Source organism: Corvus cornix, chromosome 1A, assembly GCF_000738735.6.
Source record: "Corvus cornix cornix isolate S_Up_H32 chromosome 1A, ASM73873v5, whole genome shotgun sequence".
NCBI classification, from domain to species: domain Eukaryota; kingdom Metazoa; phylum Chordata; class Aves; order Passeriformes; family Corvidae; genus Corvus; species Corvus cornix.
Window position 1 is genome coordinate 65,975,994 of NC_047057.1, and position 16,480 is coordinate 65,992,473.

Sequence of the window (16,480 nt, forward strand, 5' to 3'; positions counted from 1 at the left end):
TGAGTAGAGCACAGTGGGAAAACCTCTGAGTAAGAGACAGCACATGCCACATGGGTTAGGGCTGGGTGAATCCACACTATACTGACAGCAAAAATTAAAAGGACTTGATAGACGAAAAGTAAGTACTCAGGAGGTACTCCCCAAGGCCACACACGGAATTGAAAAGCTGGGATATAAGAGTTGGGTGCTTCATCTTGTAAGTTAGCTTTAACACCTGCCATTCCTATGGTTTCACATTAAAGTACAAACTGTGTTTTAATATATAATATGTAATTATGTACCTGCATTCTCTAGACTCGGATATTAATGGCAGAGAAGCACATATTCTGTTTTTATTTGCCCATTCAACACCCTTGTCACAGCATTCTTCCACTGACAGATCTGCAGAAATGAGGAAAGAGAGAAAAATACAATGCATTTAATACAGCCTTAATATATGGTATTGTATCTGCCAGTTAAAAAAACCCAAACACAAGCAAGTCAGTTTTCCCCTCCCTGACTTACACACAGAACAGGGCACCCACACAAAAAGCAGCCATGGCCAAACAGAGCACCTGTCAGCACCTTGCAATAAAGCCTAGTGCTGGAGATTTTCCTTCCTTGGTGAAGAAAACTGCATTTTCCCCTAACCTTTCACACAAAGGCACAGCCTAGGGACTGATACACCTGCAGAAACCAGTTCAGATAGTCCTACCAAATAAAAGGGTCTTTGGGATTGCACTCCTTTATTATCAAAAGCAGCAGCAGTAAGCAACCTTTTAAAATCCTGAAGAATACAGGATAAATCAAATACCTGATATGAAAGACAGATGAGTCTCATTACAAGTAAATTTGCAGAACAATTTTTTTCCTGAGGTTATTATCCAGTTAATCTGTTTTCAATCTTTTACTCAGAAGTATGTCTGTAAATGCAAAAGTACTGTAGAGAGGAACAAAAAGGTATATGGTATTTTGATCACTTAACATATGAAAGAAAAATTAATCCTGTTACCAACTTAGAGCAATGCTGAAACTAAGGGGAAAACCACACTGAAGGCAATTATTTGTGTAGAGTATATTTTTACAAGCTTCTAATTTAATAAAACTGAATATTGTTAATGAACTGACAAGCACTACAGGTTTGCTTCATATTCCAAGTGCAAAAGTTCACTGCACAGCAGGTGTATCAGAACTTGGAATAAAACATGAGTCACACTTTTCTATTAATTACCTTGTAGTCTGAACACTGAGCAGCTCCTTGTGTAACAAATATGCAAACTGTGTAAAAACCCTATCCAGTTATCCAGAGGGACAGCTTTCTAATAATTTCTCTCAGTTTCCTAAGTTTTTTGACTGATGGCCCTGACAGGTTTCACCTGCGAGTGCTGAGGGAGCTGGATGATGACACTGCCAGGCTACATACAAGGATCTTGGAGCTCATCTTGAATGAGAGGAGATCCTGAAGGATGGAAAAGAACAAGTATCTCCCTGACTTCAAGAAGGACAGGAGAGAAGATCTGGGAAACTACAAACTGGTCAACCTATTACAGAATCACAGAATCATTCAGGTTGGAAAAGACCTCTGAGATCATCAAGTCCAGCCTGTGATTGATCCCCACCTTATCACCCAGACCAGAGCACTGAATGCCATTGTCCAGGCATTCCTTGGACACTTCCAGGGATGGGGACTCCACCACCTCCCTGGGCAGCTCCTTCCAATGCCTGACCAACTTTTAAATGAAGAAATACTTCCTTATGCCCAACCTGAACAACCCCTGGAACAACTTGAAGCTGTTCACCCTTGTCCTGACCCTTGTTCCTTGGGAGCAGAGCCCGAACCCCACCTGGCTGCACCCTCCTGTCAAGGAGCTGTAGAAAGCAAGAAGGTTCCCCGTGAGCCTCCTTTTCTCCAGGATGAGCCCTCTCAGCTCCCTCAGCTGCTCCTGATGCTCCAGACCCTTCCCCAGCTCTCTTCCCTTCTCTGGACACTCTCCAACCCCTCAATGTCTTTCTTGCAGTGAGGGGCCCTGAACTGGACATAGGACTTGAGGTATGCTCCCACCAGTGCCAAGTACAGGGGGAAAATCACTGTCCTGGCCCTATTGGTCAAACTATTTTTGGTACGGGTCAGGATGCCATAGGCTTTTTGCCCATCTGGCACACTCTTCTCATTCTCTGGGAAGGTGATAGAGCAAATCCTTCCGGAAACAATGTCCAAACACATGAAGGACAAGAATGTGCCTGGCAGAAGTCAGCCTGGATTTATGAAGGGTATATCATGCATTAAGCATGATGATTAAGCATATAGTTAGTTAATAACCTCACAGCCTTTGACAAGGTGGTGGCTAGCTTAGCAGATGAGGGAGTGGATATTGTTTCCCATGACATCCAGCTTTCAACACCATCACCTATAACATCATCACAGACAAGCTGGCAATGGACAATTCAGGTAAGAGGACAGTGAGGTGGACATGGGAAAGCAGTGCATCCTCCACCAGCTCACAGATCATACAAGTCTGGCAGGAGTGGGTGATGCACCAGAGAGCCATGCTGCCATCCAGAGGAACCTGAACAGGCTGGAGAAATGGGCCAACAGGAACCTCAGGAAGATCTGCAAAGAGAAATGCAAAGTCCTGGTTCTGGGGTGGAATAAGGCCTATGCAGCAGTGCACACTGAGGACCTGCCAGCTGTAAAGCAGCTCTGCAAAGAAGGAGTTTGGTGTCCTGGTGGACTCCAAGCTAACTGTAAGCCAGCAATGCACTTTCACAGCAACAGAGGCCCACACCATCTTAGTCTGCATTAGACAGAGCACGGGCAGCACATGGAGGGATGTGATCCTTCCCCTCTGCAGAGCACTGACGAAACCACACCTGAAGTGCTGTCCAGTCCTGGGCTTCCCAGTTCAAGAAGGACATGGACCTGCTGTACTGAGTCCAGTGCAGGACCTCCAAGACAATATATGCACTGGAGTGTCTTTCATATGAGGAGAGACAAGAAGAGCTGGGACTATTCAGTCAAGAGAACAGAAGGCTTAGGGGGGGATCTGATTGATGTTTATAAATACCTGAGAGGATGGGATGAAGAGGGAGCCAGACTCCTCTCCATAGCGTTCACTGGCAGGACAAGAGACAATTGACACAAATTATACCATACGAAGTTCCACCTGAATGCAAGAAAACACTCTTTTACTGTGAGAGTGCCTAAACTCTGGAGGATTTCAAGAAGTCCCTTCCAAACTAAATGATCCTGTGACTGATTACTTAATGAAAAATAAGTAAGAGCTTTCCATCTCTTTGTTGCTGTGCTGCACAGAGGAAGGCAAATCTCATGTACTTGTTTTTTATGGAGAAGACGAAGTACAGAAGGATGAAATGCTTTGCCCAAATTACACGTCAAGCTGGTGGCAGAACAGAGAGCACACATGATTGTCTCATCCTTAGCTTTGGTCTGAGCACATCTGAAATGAACACACTTCAACAGGCAGCCACATTATATTCAAGACTACGTCTTCACAAACTACTTCCTGCAGAGTTTTGTAAGGACAAGCAACTGTCTCCTCTGGCTACAGCAGTTACAAAGCCATCATTCTTAGGTGCTCCTGATGTAGGGCCATTACAGCCACCTTCCATCTTTCTACATGCCCACCTCCTAACTTTCTGCAGTTATTAAATAAGCTGAAATATTTAAACTGTTCATGATCACTCTGACACACATCAGAGAGAGTTTGTATCTGCTCAGCTGGCAGATATTCACATGTAGGGAAGGCAAAAGCAGCTGAAAGCAAGTAGAGAAGGTAATTCCCTCCAGTAATTAAGTTGCTTGGTTTTGGTTTTTGGTTTTTTTTTTTTTTTTCAGGGAACAACCTATATTCCCATTGTGATTATAATTCAAAAATGAAAGAGTTAAGTGAGATTTTAGGATGCACCAGTCATTTTGAGGTAGGTACTCTTAAGGCAGTTATCAATTCTCCAGTGCAAAGCTCTGGAGTATTGCACAGAATTCTGGCTTTCCCTGCTCAGAAGAGACTACAACAAAATGAAAAATGCATAAAGAAAGATTAGGAAGATTGTCAGGGGAATCAAAGTCCTGCTAAATGAGGAGAAACGAGGAGAGACAGACCATTTTAAGCATAGGTAAGTAAAACCCATGAAAGGACAGGGTTCCTGTGAACAAATATTGCAGTATTACAGTATTATTACAGTAAAAAATAATCAAAATTATGGGATCAAGTAAACCAAACAAGTTTTAGTAAGAAAACCATTATACTTATAAACAGAATTACAATTTAAGTGTTAGTTTATAACAGTGCTCTGTACTCTATGACCCAGGTCGTTCTTCTAGTTTTACTTATATACCCAAAATAACGGTGAAAATTCTGTCATTACTAAGTCAAGGCAATATTTCTCTTGAATCCTTCAGTGTGTCCAGAATTCATGCCAATGTCTGAAAGCTAAGTGCAATTTATAATGAATCAGATTAAACCAGTCTAGTAAATAACTATCTGCCTGAAATCCATGCATTTGTGTCTAAGCTCCTCTTTGGGAATAGGGACCCTGTTCGGGGCCCTCCAGCTGACAAGTATCATGTGCATCAAATTTCTTACAAAGGATTACAAATAACCTTATTTTTAGTGCTGCTGTCTGCAATCAATCTTAAGTGTGTTGAAAAATGATACACATTTAACTGAAATGCAGAGCTGGCTGCAGGTTTTTGCAGGGCTTTGTGCAAATAAGTCTTTAGCCAAGTTCCTCCCCTGAAGGACAATCCCTGGCTCTGGACACCATCTCTTCCCTCCAAGCCCTGGCAACACACCTCTACTCCAACCAAATAACCCAAGAATTCAAAGCAGGCCAAGCTAAGCAAACTTGTCTGTAGGAGTGCATCCAGACAAAGAGAGATCATGGAGAGTTTGTTGAAGAACTGTGGTCCAGGCTCATTGTTTTGGTGACATCACAATTCATATCCTCCAAAGATCCTGCCAAACATCTCCTGAGAATAGAGGGAAGTGAAAAACAAGCAGTAAAAAAAGCACTCCACCCTCAAGGCCATTCTTCTAAAATGTAACAATTAAACAGTGGAAAACATTTTCTCTTGGCTTTGCAGTTTGGTTTTAAAATGGTAATTCATGGCCAAATCCCTACTCTTTCAAAATCTCAAAGTGTGTGTCTCACATATTGGGTGTCAACTTTTGATTGCACTAGAAGTGATTCTATTTGGGCACTAAGAGTTGCTAATGAGTACTTAGAAACAGGACAGACTTACCATCTCCCAGCTGTAGTTTTGTTGCGGATTCAACTGTACACACACACATTCACGTGGCTCCCACTTGGAAACCTTTGAGCAAGAAGTTCATACTGAGGCCATTTGTGCCTTCTAACACTCTCTTCAGGGGACCAACAGCACAGAGAGGCTGTGTCCTCTCTGCAGCCTCTCCTAACTACAAGTTGGTACTGCAGGGTGGGCAAAGAATCAGACAGTGGGAAGCAGAAGGTAGAAACTACTCTGATTCTGACATCTCAAGGAATCTCACTGAAAAGAATGGGGTTTTTTTCTTGACTGTAACCACATGTTTCTTACTTCAGCTGGTGGGCTCCTGGCCCACCTCAGAGCTACAGTGCCAACAATGATCAAGTAGGAACAACAGTACTGGTGTTCCTTCAAAAATTTTGCCAAGTGCATAATGTTTCATGCTAATCAGCCAGAGAAATCTCAGGCATCCTAAAGATAAAGCCTTTACAAGAAAGGCTGATGATATCATCTATGTTCAGATTAAATGTACCCTTTTATTTGGAGGGAGAAACCCTACAGTAAAGTTATAACATGCAAGAACACACTGTCAGGTCCATTTTGTAAAACCGAGAAACACTTTTTCAGCTTTCTGGTATTACAAGACAGAAAAGTATGAGGATAAACCAGAGCTCTGGTAATAGGGGAGCATGTTGACTTCCTTTACATCAGATACAATAATTTTGCATGCTAAGTGATCAGTTCAGAAAATCCAAGTTTATTTTGGGTAAAATCCAATGCAGCTTTATCACTACTTTGTTCCTGTACAGAAGTATGTGCAGCAGGGCATCCAAAAGAACTCAAGCTCTGTTAGTATGGTAACAGCAAGGATGCCTGTCCTAGTGGATATCTGGTCTATGTTGGATTCTGAGAGAGATTTCAGAAGTCTTGTGAAGCAGACAGATGGAACTAAGCTCTCTAATTTTACAAAAGATGTCATGAAGAAAAATCTATCAGATAAGATGTGATTAAGGTCAAAAATATTCAAACACTATGTGCACATGATGCATTCATGTGCTAGTTCTGAATTACACTTACATAGACATGATGTGTACAAGCAGAAAGTTGTTTTAAAAAAAAAAAGGTAATTTGCTAATCGTAACAGGACTGCCATTTGTGGGAGTTCAAAGCAAGAAATGAGGTTAATATCTGCATAACCTTAGACTTCTATGACGTAATAATTGATTATTCAGCAGCTGCAGTGAATATTTTCTGCAAAAGAAAGATAATCTTAAGAATGTTACCCAAAAGTGTGATTCCTGGAATGAGAGCCCCTGAACTGTTTCTAGGAATTGTGCAAATGATAAGCAGAAGTAAAAAGAATTGGATAAATTTCATAGCAGCAGCATTGCAGCTAGATCAAAAAGGAAGACTTTTTAGGTAACAATCTGCATGGTTGCCTCTAATGGAAAGGTCTATATAGAGTCCAGGATTGGATAGCTGTTCATTACTCAATGCTGATCTATGGAACAGTTATCAACCTGATGGTGATACCAAACCAAAGTGACACCTGAGCCTAGGTGGGCTCACCAAGCCAGTGCCAGTTAAGATTGCCCATTCTTCAAGGCAGTCAATGATGTGACCCTCGAACTCCATGATTTCCCAGCCCACATAACCAGCTGTAGTTGGGTACAGATTTGGAAGTGAGTCCAGGTCAAGGGGTCAAAATCACACCTTCTTATTAAGATGTTTACAATCCTTTAAGCACATGAATTGATTACGTTTGCAAAATGTGGTGCAGATCTTGCCCTTCACTCAATTTACTCTGTAAGAGGCTCAGCACTATGGAATGTGAGAAAACAAAACACAGGCATCACTTCTCAGCATATGAGGAGGATACAGGCAACAGATGGACTCTGTGAGAGCTCAGCACTAATCCAACATGTTTCAGTAACAGCATGTCATGCAGAATTTTTGGAACTCGTGATTACAACAGACACACACTGGTTTAGGTTTCCAGTAAGAAAACCACTTTCAACATTCACTGTGTACCTTTTTGATAAAATCCTTCTTGTCCTGTCCAGAAAACTCTCTCACTAGTGATGTTCATCCATCTAACTGCCACCTGGAAAAAACTCCAAATCTACTTACAGAATCTGATCCTCAGAATTACAGACTGGCCATCCATACTATGCAGAGTCACATTCTTTGTCTTCCCATCTCCCCTTATATCTGTATTCTCACAAAACCACAGCAACCGCATATCCCTCTGGCCAAGGCTCCCCTTTGCTCAACATTCAGGGCAAACAAAGTGTGCTTGGCCTGATTTGCTACACCAAATTAACTCCTCCTGAACAATGACACCTGGCTATCATCAGGTGGACAAAGTCAGCTGCTTTTGTAGCAAGGACAGCAGTTAAGTGCTGGCAGCTGGGATTTGTATGTAGTCTTGATTTTTTGGCTCTTCTTACAAGAAACTGTGGAAATGCTGTCTCTGGCAATGCAAACACACTCTGACTGGCTACTTAAGGTATTGAATAGACCTGGAGATGTGTTTAGACAAAAGGGAAGCCAGTGGACTTCAAAGGTCCAACTGGTAATAAACTAACATGACAAATACAGCTTTGCTGCATCTTTATCTTGCGTGTAAACCTAGGGATTAGGCACACGGAGTAGGGGAAAGGGTGAAGGAGACCTGAAACCATGAAAGGGAAAGATGTACAACAGAAAATCTGCCCCATGATTCCCTGAAACAAATAGTTTGAACTGGAAGTAAAGGAGCAATGTAGGAGAGCATTACCATTCTTCATCTGAGACGATGCGAGTATGTCATGGATCTCTTCAGAATGGAGTTGGAATGAAGATGCCCCTCTTTATATGGAAAGAAAGAAGCAAAGTGAATAGGAGGTTTTCTCTTTCTGCAGAGAAATGCTGGTTCACCTCAAGACTGTTCATCAACTACCCCAATATGCTGATGGGGTACAATGAACAGACGCAGCTGAGCTGTGGCACTAGTCAGCTTTGGACAGTAAGATATTCTTAGTTGTTCTACTCAGTTGTTCTTACAGGTTCCCTTAAAGACTATGACAGTCTGAACTTCATAATAAAAGCATAAAACTTGGAGACAGGACACCCTCTCTCTTAACACCCACAGCAGCATGGGCCAGGAGGAATTCTCCAATGCATATGTTGTAGGATGCAAGGCTGTGTTCCTCACCAGCTGTCCCCTTCCTGTCCTGCTCTAGTCCCTCAAAGAGGATCTACAACTATTGAGCTTCTCTCCTCCAAGTGTGAGGGGTTGTACTGGAGCTTTATGGACTGACAGACAATCACTCACAATTCACATGCAGCTGAAAAATACAACATCCTCTCTAAACATGTTTAAAGGGTTTGAAGTTTTACTTTCACATGTATTCTCAGCTGAGGGCAATTATTTCAGGACAGCTGAAATCACTGAAGAAAGACAGCATAGTAACTGAAGCAGCAGCACCCTAAAGGAAATGCCTGGTATGTTAGTGTGTTTTGTGGTTGGTTTGAAAACAGCCAACATTTTACTGGAAATTTTTTAGGTCTGGAGAACACTCATTTATAGGGAATGTGACTCTGGTAGCACCAGCAGAGGCCATCACACAACTAGGGGGATTTTTCAGATACAGCCAAACCTCATTTTACGAGATACGTATGTGCAGTTTATAAAACAAGTTCTCAAAATCTTCCATGGCAATAGCTGGTGATAAGGACAGGCCTGACAGAGACAATGCATGCTGCAACATCCATTATGTCCTTAGTGGGAAAAGCACATGCTTTACTGCAGGGTTTTTATTATGTCTCAGGTCTAAAAAAATCCTTCTAAAAGTAGGCAAATGGCTACTAAAAATTAGAAAAGACAACTCCATCTATTGCAGGAATAAGGCATCTTAGAGAGATGTATGTATCTATATCTGTATCTCAAAATGTCAGAAAAGACAGGGATGTAGAAGCCCTCAGGAGGTTATCTTGTCTTACTACTTCCAGGGAGACCTGATAAAATTCAGTCAGCTGTGGGCAGAGCCCTACGTAGTTGTTCAAAATCAGTATCAAGTGAGGCTGATTCCCAAACGTGTCTAGGCAATGTGCTCCTGTGCTCGAAGATCTCATACATTCAGCAACACCACAGATTTTTTGATAATATACTACCTGTTCACTCCAAAAGCCTGTTTCAATTCATGCTTTTGTTACTACCTCTTATACACCCAACCTTCTGTGTACCTGCTCCCTGAAGGTGCCTTTTCTGGAAACAAATTAATTCCAATTTTTTCATCTTTCTGGATGGGTTATTTTTTGGGCTTCCATGACGAGGCTGAAGTTCAAAAGACGTAAGACTAAAAGAATAAAGACTGTTCTGAAAACTTCTAGAAGATACAAAAGTATTCAAAGAACCTTGGAGTCCACTGAATCAGCATTGTGTAAACAGCTTAGTACATGTAGTATCTGTCCCAGACTTTACATACTCAAAAGAACATGAAAAAAGATGGTCCATTCACAGCTCTGACAGACACAGGTGGCCTAAAGAACCCAGACTCACCAAGATGACATGGAAGGACAAACAAAAAAAACCTCATAATTGGAAGAGCAACTGCTCTTCCTGATAAACGTATGCTAAACTTTGTCCTTCACTCTCACCCCTGCGAGAAAATCATGCAAATAACAAAATAACTTCACAGGACCTTGACAGAAAGAGGGCCACATCAGGCTTTCTCATTTAAGAAAAAATTTTAATCTTCTCTTGATTTCTCATTTCAAATAATGAAAAACTGTGTGATTAGAAAGTTTTATTTAGGGTATTAAAATTAACCTATTGTGAGTCCTGTTCATTTGTATAAAGTCCATGACCAAAAATGTACTGCAGTAAATGACAGTCTTTAAGTAGATCTTGAAGAGCTTTGGATTGAGTCCAAGTATATGTATATATCCAAAATAAAGCTACTTAAATAAGAAGGATATGAGAATGTGACAGAGCAGCACATCTCAGAATATCGAACACACATGCTCAAGCATTTCTACTGCCATAAAACGATTTCTAATTCTATTGCTATTCCTGTAAAATGATTACAGGAAAAATATTTTCACACTGGGATTTCTGTATTTTTATCTGACCAGAAAATTAACAAGAATTACGATGCTTTTATATACTGCTAAAGTAAAATGTATCTACTCTGTAGGCAGCATGTTTATTGCTGAACATAAAAAAAAAAGATAGACAATGATGAAAGATTCTGATATTCTAGTATTGCCATATTTAAAGAATAGTCAGGAAACACTAAGCAGATGGGATAAAATTTATAGCACGGTGGGTCAAGGTTCAAGCATGGAAGGAACCACAGGCTTTACAGAGCAGGAAGACAATACAGATCTATTTTTGCATATAATTATATAGCAATGCCTTAGGGAAAGTTTCATTTTAGAGAAAACTGTACTAGAACTTTTATGTGAGACTTTCCTCATTTTTGAAATTATCTATAGTAAGCCACAATCATTATCTAGCTCTCCCAGATTCTCTGACTAAGCATTGATATTAAAAGTACTCAGTACCTGAAATTTAGTCAGTGACAAGAGCAAAGCTGGAAGATGGCAGTATTTCCAGTGGATGTACTGCGAGCAGCATTTGCACACTATATCCTTCCAAAGCTTCATAAATCCTTGGAAACACCCTAAAAAGCTGAAAAGAACCATACAAAGTATTTCTACATCTGTACACTTCAGCACTGATAAAAACGATCTTTTCTGGTATTGTTTTCTTTCTTACTAAGCTTAAAGTCTCAATCCAGACTTTGACTAGATTCAAAAATGAACCCTTTATTGGGAAACATACTGCACCCCTGTGCAGCATCACTCATTTGTGGTGCTACCATAACCCAGAAAACAACATACTTCCTATACATGTGTACTCAGTACCCAAAACTACATCAGCTTTCTTTGAACGAAAATGTAACAGTAATTTGATTAACTGAAAAGAGTATGAATGAAAATCCCTGACAATCTGAAAGTGATTTTCTTCTTAAGATACAGCAGCACATACTTCAAATCCAAAAGGCAATTTCTCAAAACTTTTAAGTCTGAAGTAGGTCATAATAGGTACAAATCAGAGACAAAGTACTCCTGAGTGCTGGCAGAAAACAGAAATGTTGCTTGCTTTAAAAAGTGAAGGGAAGAAACTTCATAAACTGCCTTAGCCAAAGATTTGTTGGTATATTGAGGAGAGTACAAGCATGGGAGATGCTTAATACGTTGCATCCTGTTGATCAGAGAGACTTTCAACACAACTTGTTCTGGACTGTCCTGTGTCTTACCAGAGGACAAGAATCCTTGCCAAGTCTGATGAACGTGCAGGTGACTGTCACAATATTCCCCTTACTGTACACTCTGTCACTGTAATCACCCAGTATATCATCTTAGTAGGTCCTTGACTACTCCTTCTCCACTTACTTGACATTATTCTGAGCATTTCCAAGCTAATTTTTATTCACAAAATATTATGGCCTGAAATTCTAACCATTTTTCTAGAACTCTTCACTGATCCGTACTGACTTTTTCTCTCCTTTTGAGGCTTTTTGCTTGTTGTGGCCTCTTCCTATGTTTTCTCTCTTGCTCCTGACAACTCCTTCATGAGCTTCTTTGCAGACAATTTTTCTATTCTTTCTTACCCTGCAATCTTCCCAACCTTCTGCTTCCACTTCTACATCTTATCTTGGAGCAATGCTATCTAACCTCCAAACTTAATTGTGTGATTACTTAACCATTAAAATCTCACCCTTGGCCTATCTTCTTCCATTGAATCTACACGAAAACATGGGTGCCTGACATTTCCAGAATGATTACAAAAGCTTTTGCCTAATTTGGCTAAAATTACCTGTTTACTTTGTTATTTCTTAACTTTACTCATTTTCTTTGCTCCCTGTAACTGTCAACCATCACCTTCTGCTACATTTTCACAAAAGCTTCTGTTCATTTATCTCTTTTCTACTAACCCACTCTATGTTACCATTAAAATTCTTGCCTGTGCCCTGAAGTTGTTTTATTTGGATTTCAGCTCTCCCTTTCTTGACCTTCTCTATTTCACCCCCCTTTTATTCTCTACAGATATTTTACTACGCCAAGTAAACCCAGATTCTCTGCTTACTGAATTCATTTTACCACCTACTTCTTTAGAAGTATCCATAACTCACAAAACCAAACTCAAACTCTTTACTGGTCCCAGTTAACTATTTCAGTCAAGTTCCAGAGGGCAAAGCCCATCTTTCATTTCAGAAAATAGTAATAGAAGTATTGTAGAACAAGTTGGTCTTAACACAACTGTTTATTGAAAACACGTGTGAAGTTGATATGAAACTTGCAGAATGGGCTAAAGCAGAATGATAAATAAATAACTTCTGAAAATGCATTGACCTACTCTCAGATAATGCCTGAAACCTAACAGAACAATATAAATACACTGCAGTAACTTGATAAGCTGGTTTATGGGGGTTTCTCTTGGATTTCACTAACACGTCTGCTTTCAATTACACAGATGAAAAACAAAGAGCTTTAACATCTTGCACTTCTCCTGACTGCAATAAAATGTCATTTCTCAAAATGGCCTCTTAAAATGAAACTCAGCTAATTTAGAGGTAGCACTCATGTTTTAGAACTGATAGTATGTGATTTTTTGGGGTAGATTTTATCTGTGATAGCATGCAAAAAAGCACAGATTTAGCCTTTTATGTGTCCTACCTCCACCCATATACTCCTTATAAATATACTGTTATAAAAGCACATGTAAAAATCATAATCTTAAAATAAAACTCATTCCACGAAGTCAGTGGAACATTTTTTTTATTACAACTGTAAGCTTCCCCTGAATAGACATGTTTCCAGATGTTTAGTGAGTTAAAACTGTGCCTGTAGTACCAAGACATGCCAAAGAGAGAGCTACAGGATGAACTATTAATACACTGACTGGCCATGGTGATGTAATTCATCTTCTTTGGTTTATGGTAGTTGATATGTGTTAAATAATGCAATGTTTACAGTAAAACAAAGTTGCATAATGAAATGTTTAAAGGTTTTAAGATCCTTACTCTCGCAAAGAATGATGTACATACGTATATTTACGTGCACTGGGCAGTTCCCCTGAAGGCAGTTCCTTCAGTTTCTTCAGAATGAAGACTTTAAGAGCTACTGATGATTTGATGATTCATTAGTAAGGCAAAGCAATTAAGAAAACTGATGGTAACAAGTTTAGAAGAAAACCATATTTCATCAATATGCTGTCCTAGTAACTTGGCAGTTGTATCACTAAAGCACATAAGAGCTCCTCTTTCTCCAAGGCCCCTTATTCCAGACCTGCAGGGGAGCACAGGCTCGGCCCCAAAGACTTCAACAACATAACTCACCACGTAATTACTTCATTTGCTTCTAAAACACAGATGATTATTCAATATTCAATAATTATTTCACTGAAGCAAAGTCTACTCTTTAAATGCCAATCTCCTAAGCAAGGATCCTCACCTGCTTTCAGATGTATAAATTTAATTTTATCCAGTGCACTGTTAAGTTTTAAGAAATAGAAATTCTCAGTCAAATTAGAGTATTGATTCTAATTTGGGAATAAAAACCTGATATACATTTTACTGCAAATTTTTGTATTAAAAAAAACTTTTAAAAACGGAACTCATAGATCTAATGACTTCCCAGTTTTCTAAAAATTTATCCAGTAACTAAGGCTAAATGTACAGAGGTTACAAAGTGAAATTTTTCATGTTCTACAATAAAGTTGAATGCTTAAAATTACCCTGTCTGCTCACTGTGACACATCAAAGCCACAGTTTTGCTGATGTATTTTGTTGTCTAAGGGGAAGTAGGAGCTATTTTGATTCTGGAGGTAAATGCTGCTCTTCTGACCATCTTAGTCTGTCCTTTTTTAAAAGGAGTGCTACAGTCTCTTTATCAAAAGCAAGTATTTTGACAGATAGTACTCTTCTAACGAAAATCTAAGACCCAAGACACTGTGACAGCAACAAATTATTTACTTCACTGGCTTTTGTCTGCCTAGGCCAGAGACCATGTGTTTCCAAGTACTTGCCCAGAGTGAAATGAAACCTCAAAAGACCCCTTGGGGTTACTCTAATGGAAAAGTCACTTACCTGTTAGCTGTGATAAATTCATTATCACCATAGGACAAATAACTTTCTTTGTCATCTCCTACAAATTAAGATTTGCATGAGATTCCTACAATGAATTAAATCAAGTTCATATCCTCTCTTCAGACAGTACTAAGAGCTCAGGAAAAAGTGTGCAATAAGTAAAAAGAGTCATGATCCGGATCCAGATCCCTGCTTTCAAAAGCAACCATATCACACGGTATCATTCATAAATGTTCCACATTTGGTCTCCAAAAAGCCCGCATCCTTTGCTTCACTATTCCTCCCGCTTCTCTGGGATTCCAACTAACTGCTGGTCCAGTTTCCCATGTTTTTCGGGCGTAGTTCTGTCTCCGGCAGATCAGAGCTGACACCTCTGGCGCCCGCCGGTTTCAGACCCATCACTTCGCGGTGCCACCGCCGGGCACCTCTCGCTGGGGGCGGGGGCACCGTGCGGCGGCCGCCACGACATGTCGCGATTCCCGTGACATCCACCGAGCTGCGCTGGATCCCGGGCGGGGTTGTCCGCCGGGAGCACACTCACCCTTTCCCCACGGCACAGCCCGTCCCGGCGAGCCTCATACCGAATCTGCCCGGGGGTAGCGGGACCAGGGGGCAGCGGCGGGCCGGTGCACACCACGCCTTTCTGCTCACTTGGACGTGGCAGCGGCGCTTTAAAGCCTCCCTGGAACGTCCAGGGATACAGGGAAGAAGGGGGCCCCAAGGGGGGCCTCGCGGCCCCGTCCCCCGGCAGCCCGGGGACACCGTGGGGAGCCCCGCAGCCCCATCCCCAGGAGCCCGCATCCCGGAGCGGGTCTCGCCGGGGCAGAGCCCGGAGGCTCGGGTCGGTGGAGCCGCTCCCGCACTTACCTTGTCCCCGGAGCGGAGGCAGCAGCGCCAGGAGCAGGAGCAGCCGCAGCGGCCGGGCCCCGCCGAGGTTGTCCATCGGCCGGGAGCGCTCGCTCCGAGCGGGTCTTGGCTCTCCTGCGGCGTCCAGTGGGCTCCCCCTTTTCGCTTGCTGCTGCTGCTGTTATCCCAGCCGCCTGAGACCGGTTGGAAAAGAGCTTTCAGGAACCCCCCACTCGGTGGGCTTTACAAAGATTTAATTCACTGCCTGCCCGGTTAATTATACAGCCTGCAAGTGCTCGGCAGAACAGAGCCGTCACCGCAGCTCGGAGGCACGAGCCCTGTTGCTTCTAATACCCCGCCGCCCCCACACGCTGTAAGAGTGACTCCCTTGAGCTCGGAAAACTTTGCAGATCCTCAGCGTGAACCTCGGGCCGGCGTGACTGATTCTGTGAAGAAGTGCAGCGACTTCTCTCGGTGCCAAGTAGGAGAAAGCCACAAAAGCAAGGCAAAGCAAAACAAAACAAAAGAAACCACCTAGCAGAGGTTTAACCTCTAAAGGGGAGATATTCAATCCCCCTTCTAGGTCTTTCCGTGGATTTTACCCCAATGCAGCTTTTGTCAATAAAAGAAGATTTTTTAAAGGAGAGAGATTCTAGAATCTTTCAATGAAATTCAGTGGGAAAAATAAAAATCCTTTCTTCCCTCCCCCTCCTCTTAAGAAGTCAGGATAAGAATTTCAACCCAAGTGAGGCAGCTCTTCTCTCTCTCTCCCTTCCCTTTTTTTTTTTTTTTCCTCCTTATCTTATTTAAACAGCAACACAAACACTGATAGTGGTCAAAAGACCCAGTTGGTAATGCTGTTGCTGAGATCTTTAAGATAATGGGAGGGAAAATATTTGCAGGCAAATGGGGATGGAAATACACAAAGTTCAACACCCCTGTATACTTTGACCTCGATTTTACTCAAACAAAGAGTTGGAAGTCAGTGTGTGTTTACTTGGAGGTTGTGCCACGTGGACTCTAATTGGGCTATTCTTCTTGTAAATACCCAATAATGCAATTTTTGAGTATCTCTCCTCAAAATGTCCAATCGGAAAAAGTATTTAAGTCAGTAAGAGTTGAATGTGTGTTTTCTTCCGCACCAGGTTATCTGTACTTTTCTAACACAAGAACACAAATACAGCCATAAGGCCAAGAGTCCAACTATCTCAATAGCCTGTCTTCAGCCACAATCGTAAAGTAGTGGAAGAACATGAATAAGAAAAAC

The 16,480-nt window shown here is 41.5% G+C and overlaps 1 protein-coding gene across 3 annotated transcripts in view; it reads right to left on the reverse strand.

Moving 5' to 3' along the window:
• Positions 1-15,923, reverse strand: part of FBLN1 (fibulin 1) — a 77,941-nt gene extending 62,018 nt beyond the window's left edge. The window contains exons 1-2 of one of the 3 annotated variants that reach the window (XM_010410209.4): positions 15,235-15,914; positions 282-381 (exon numbers count right to left, since the gene is read on the reverse strand). In XM_010410209.4, the coding sequence (XP_010408511.2) occupies positions 282-381; positions 15,235-15,310 (176 nt within the window). In that variant the 5' untranslated portion in view covers positions 15,311-15,914. Of the gene's footprint in view, positions 1-281; positions 382-14,367; positions 14,791-15,234 lie in introns of those variants that run through there. The other 2 variants (XM_010410210.4, XM_010410211.4) reach the window with 2 other exon arrangements.
• Positions 15,924-16,480: the final 557 nt, after the last annotated feature.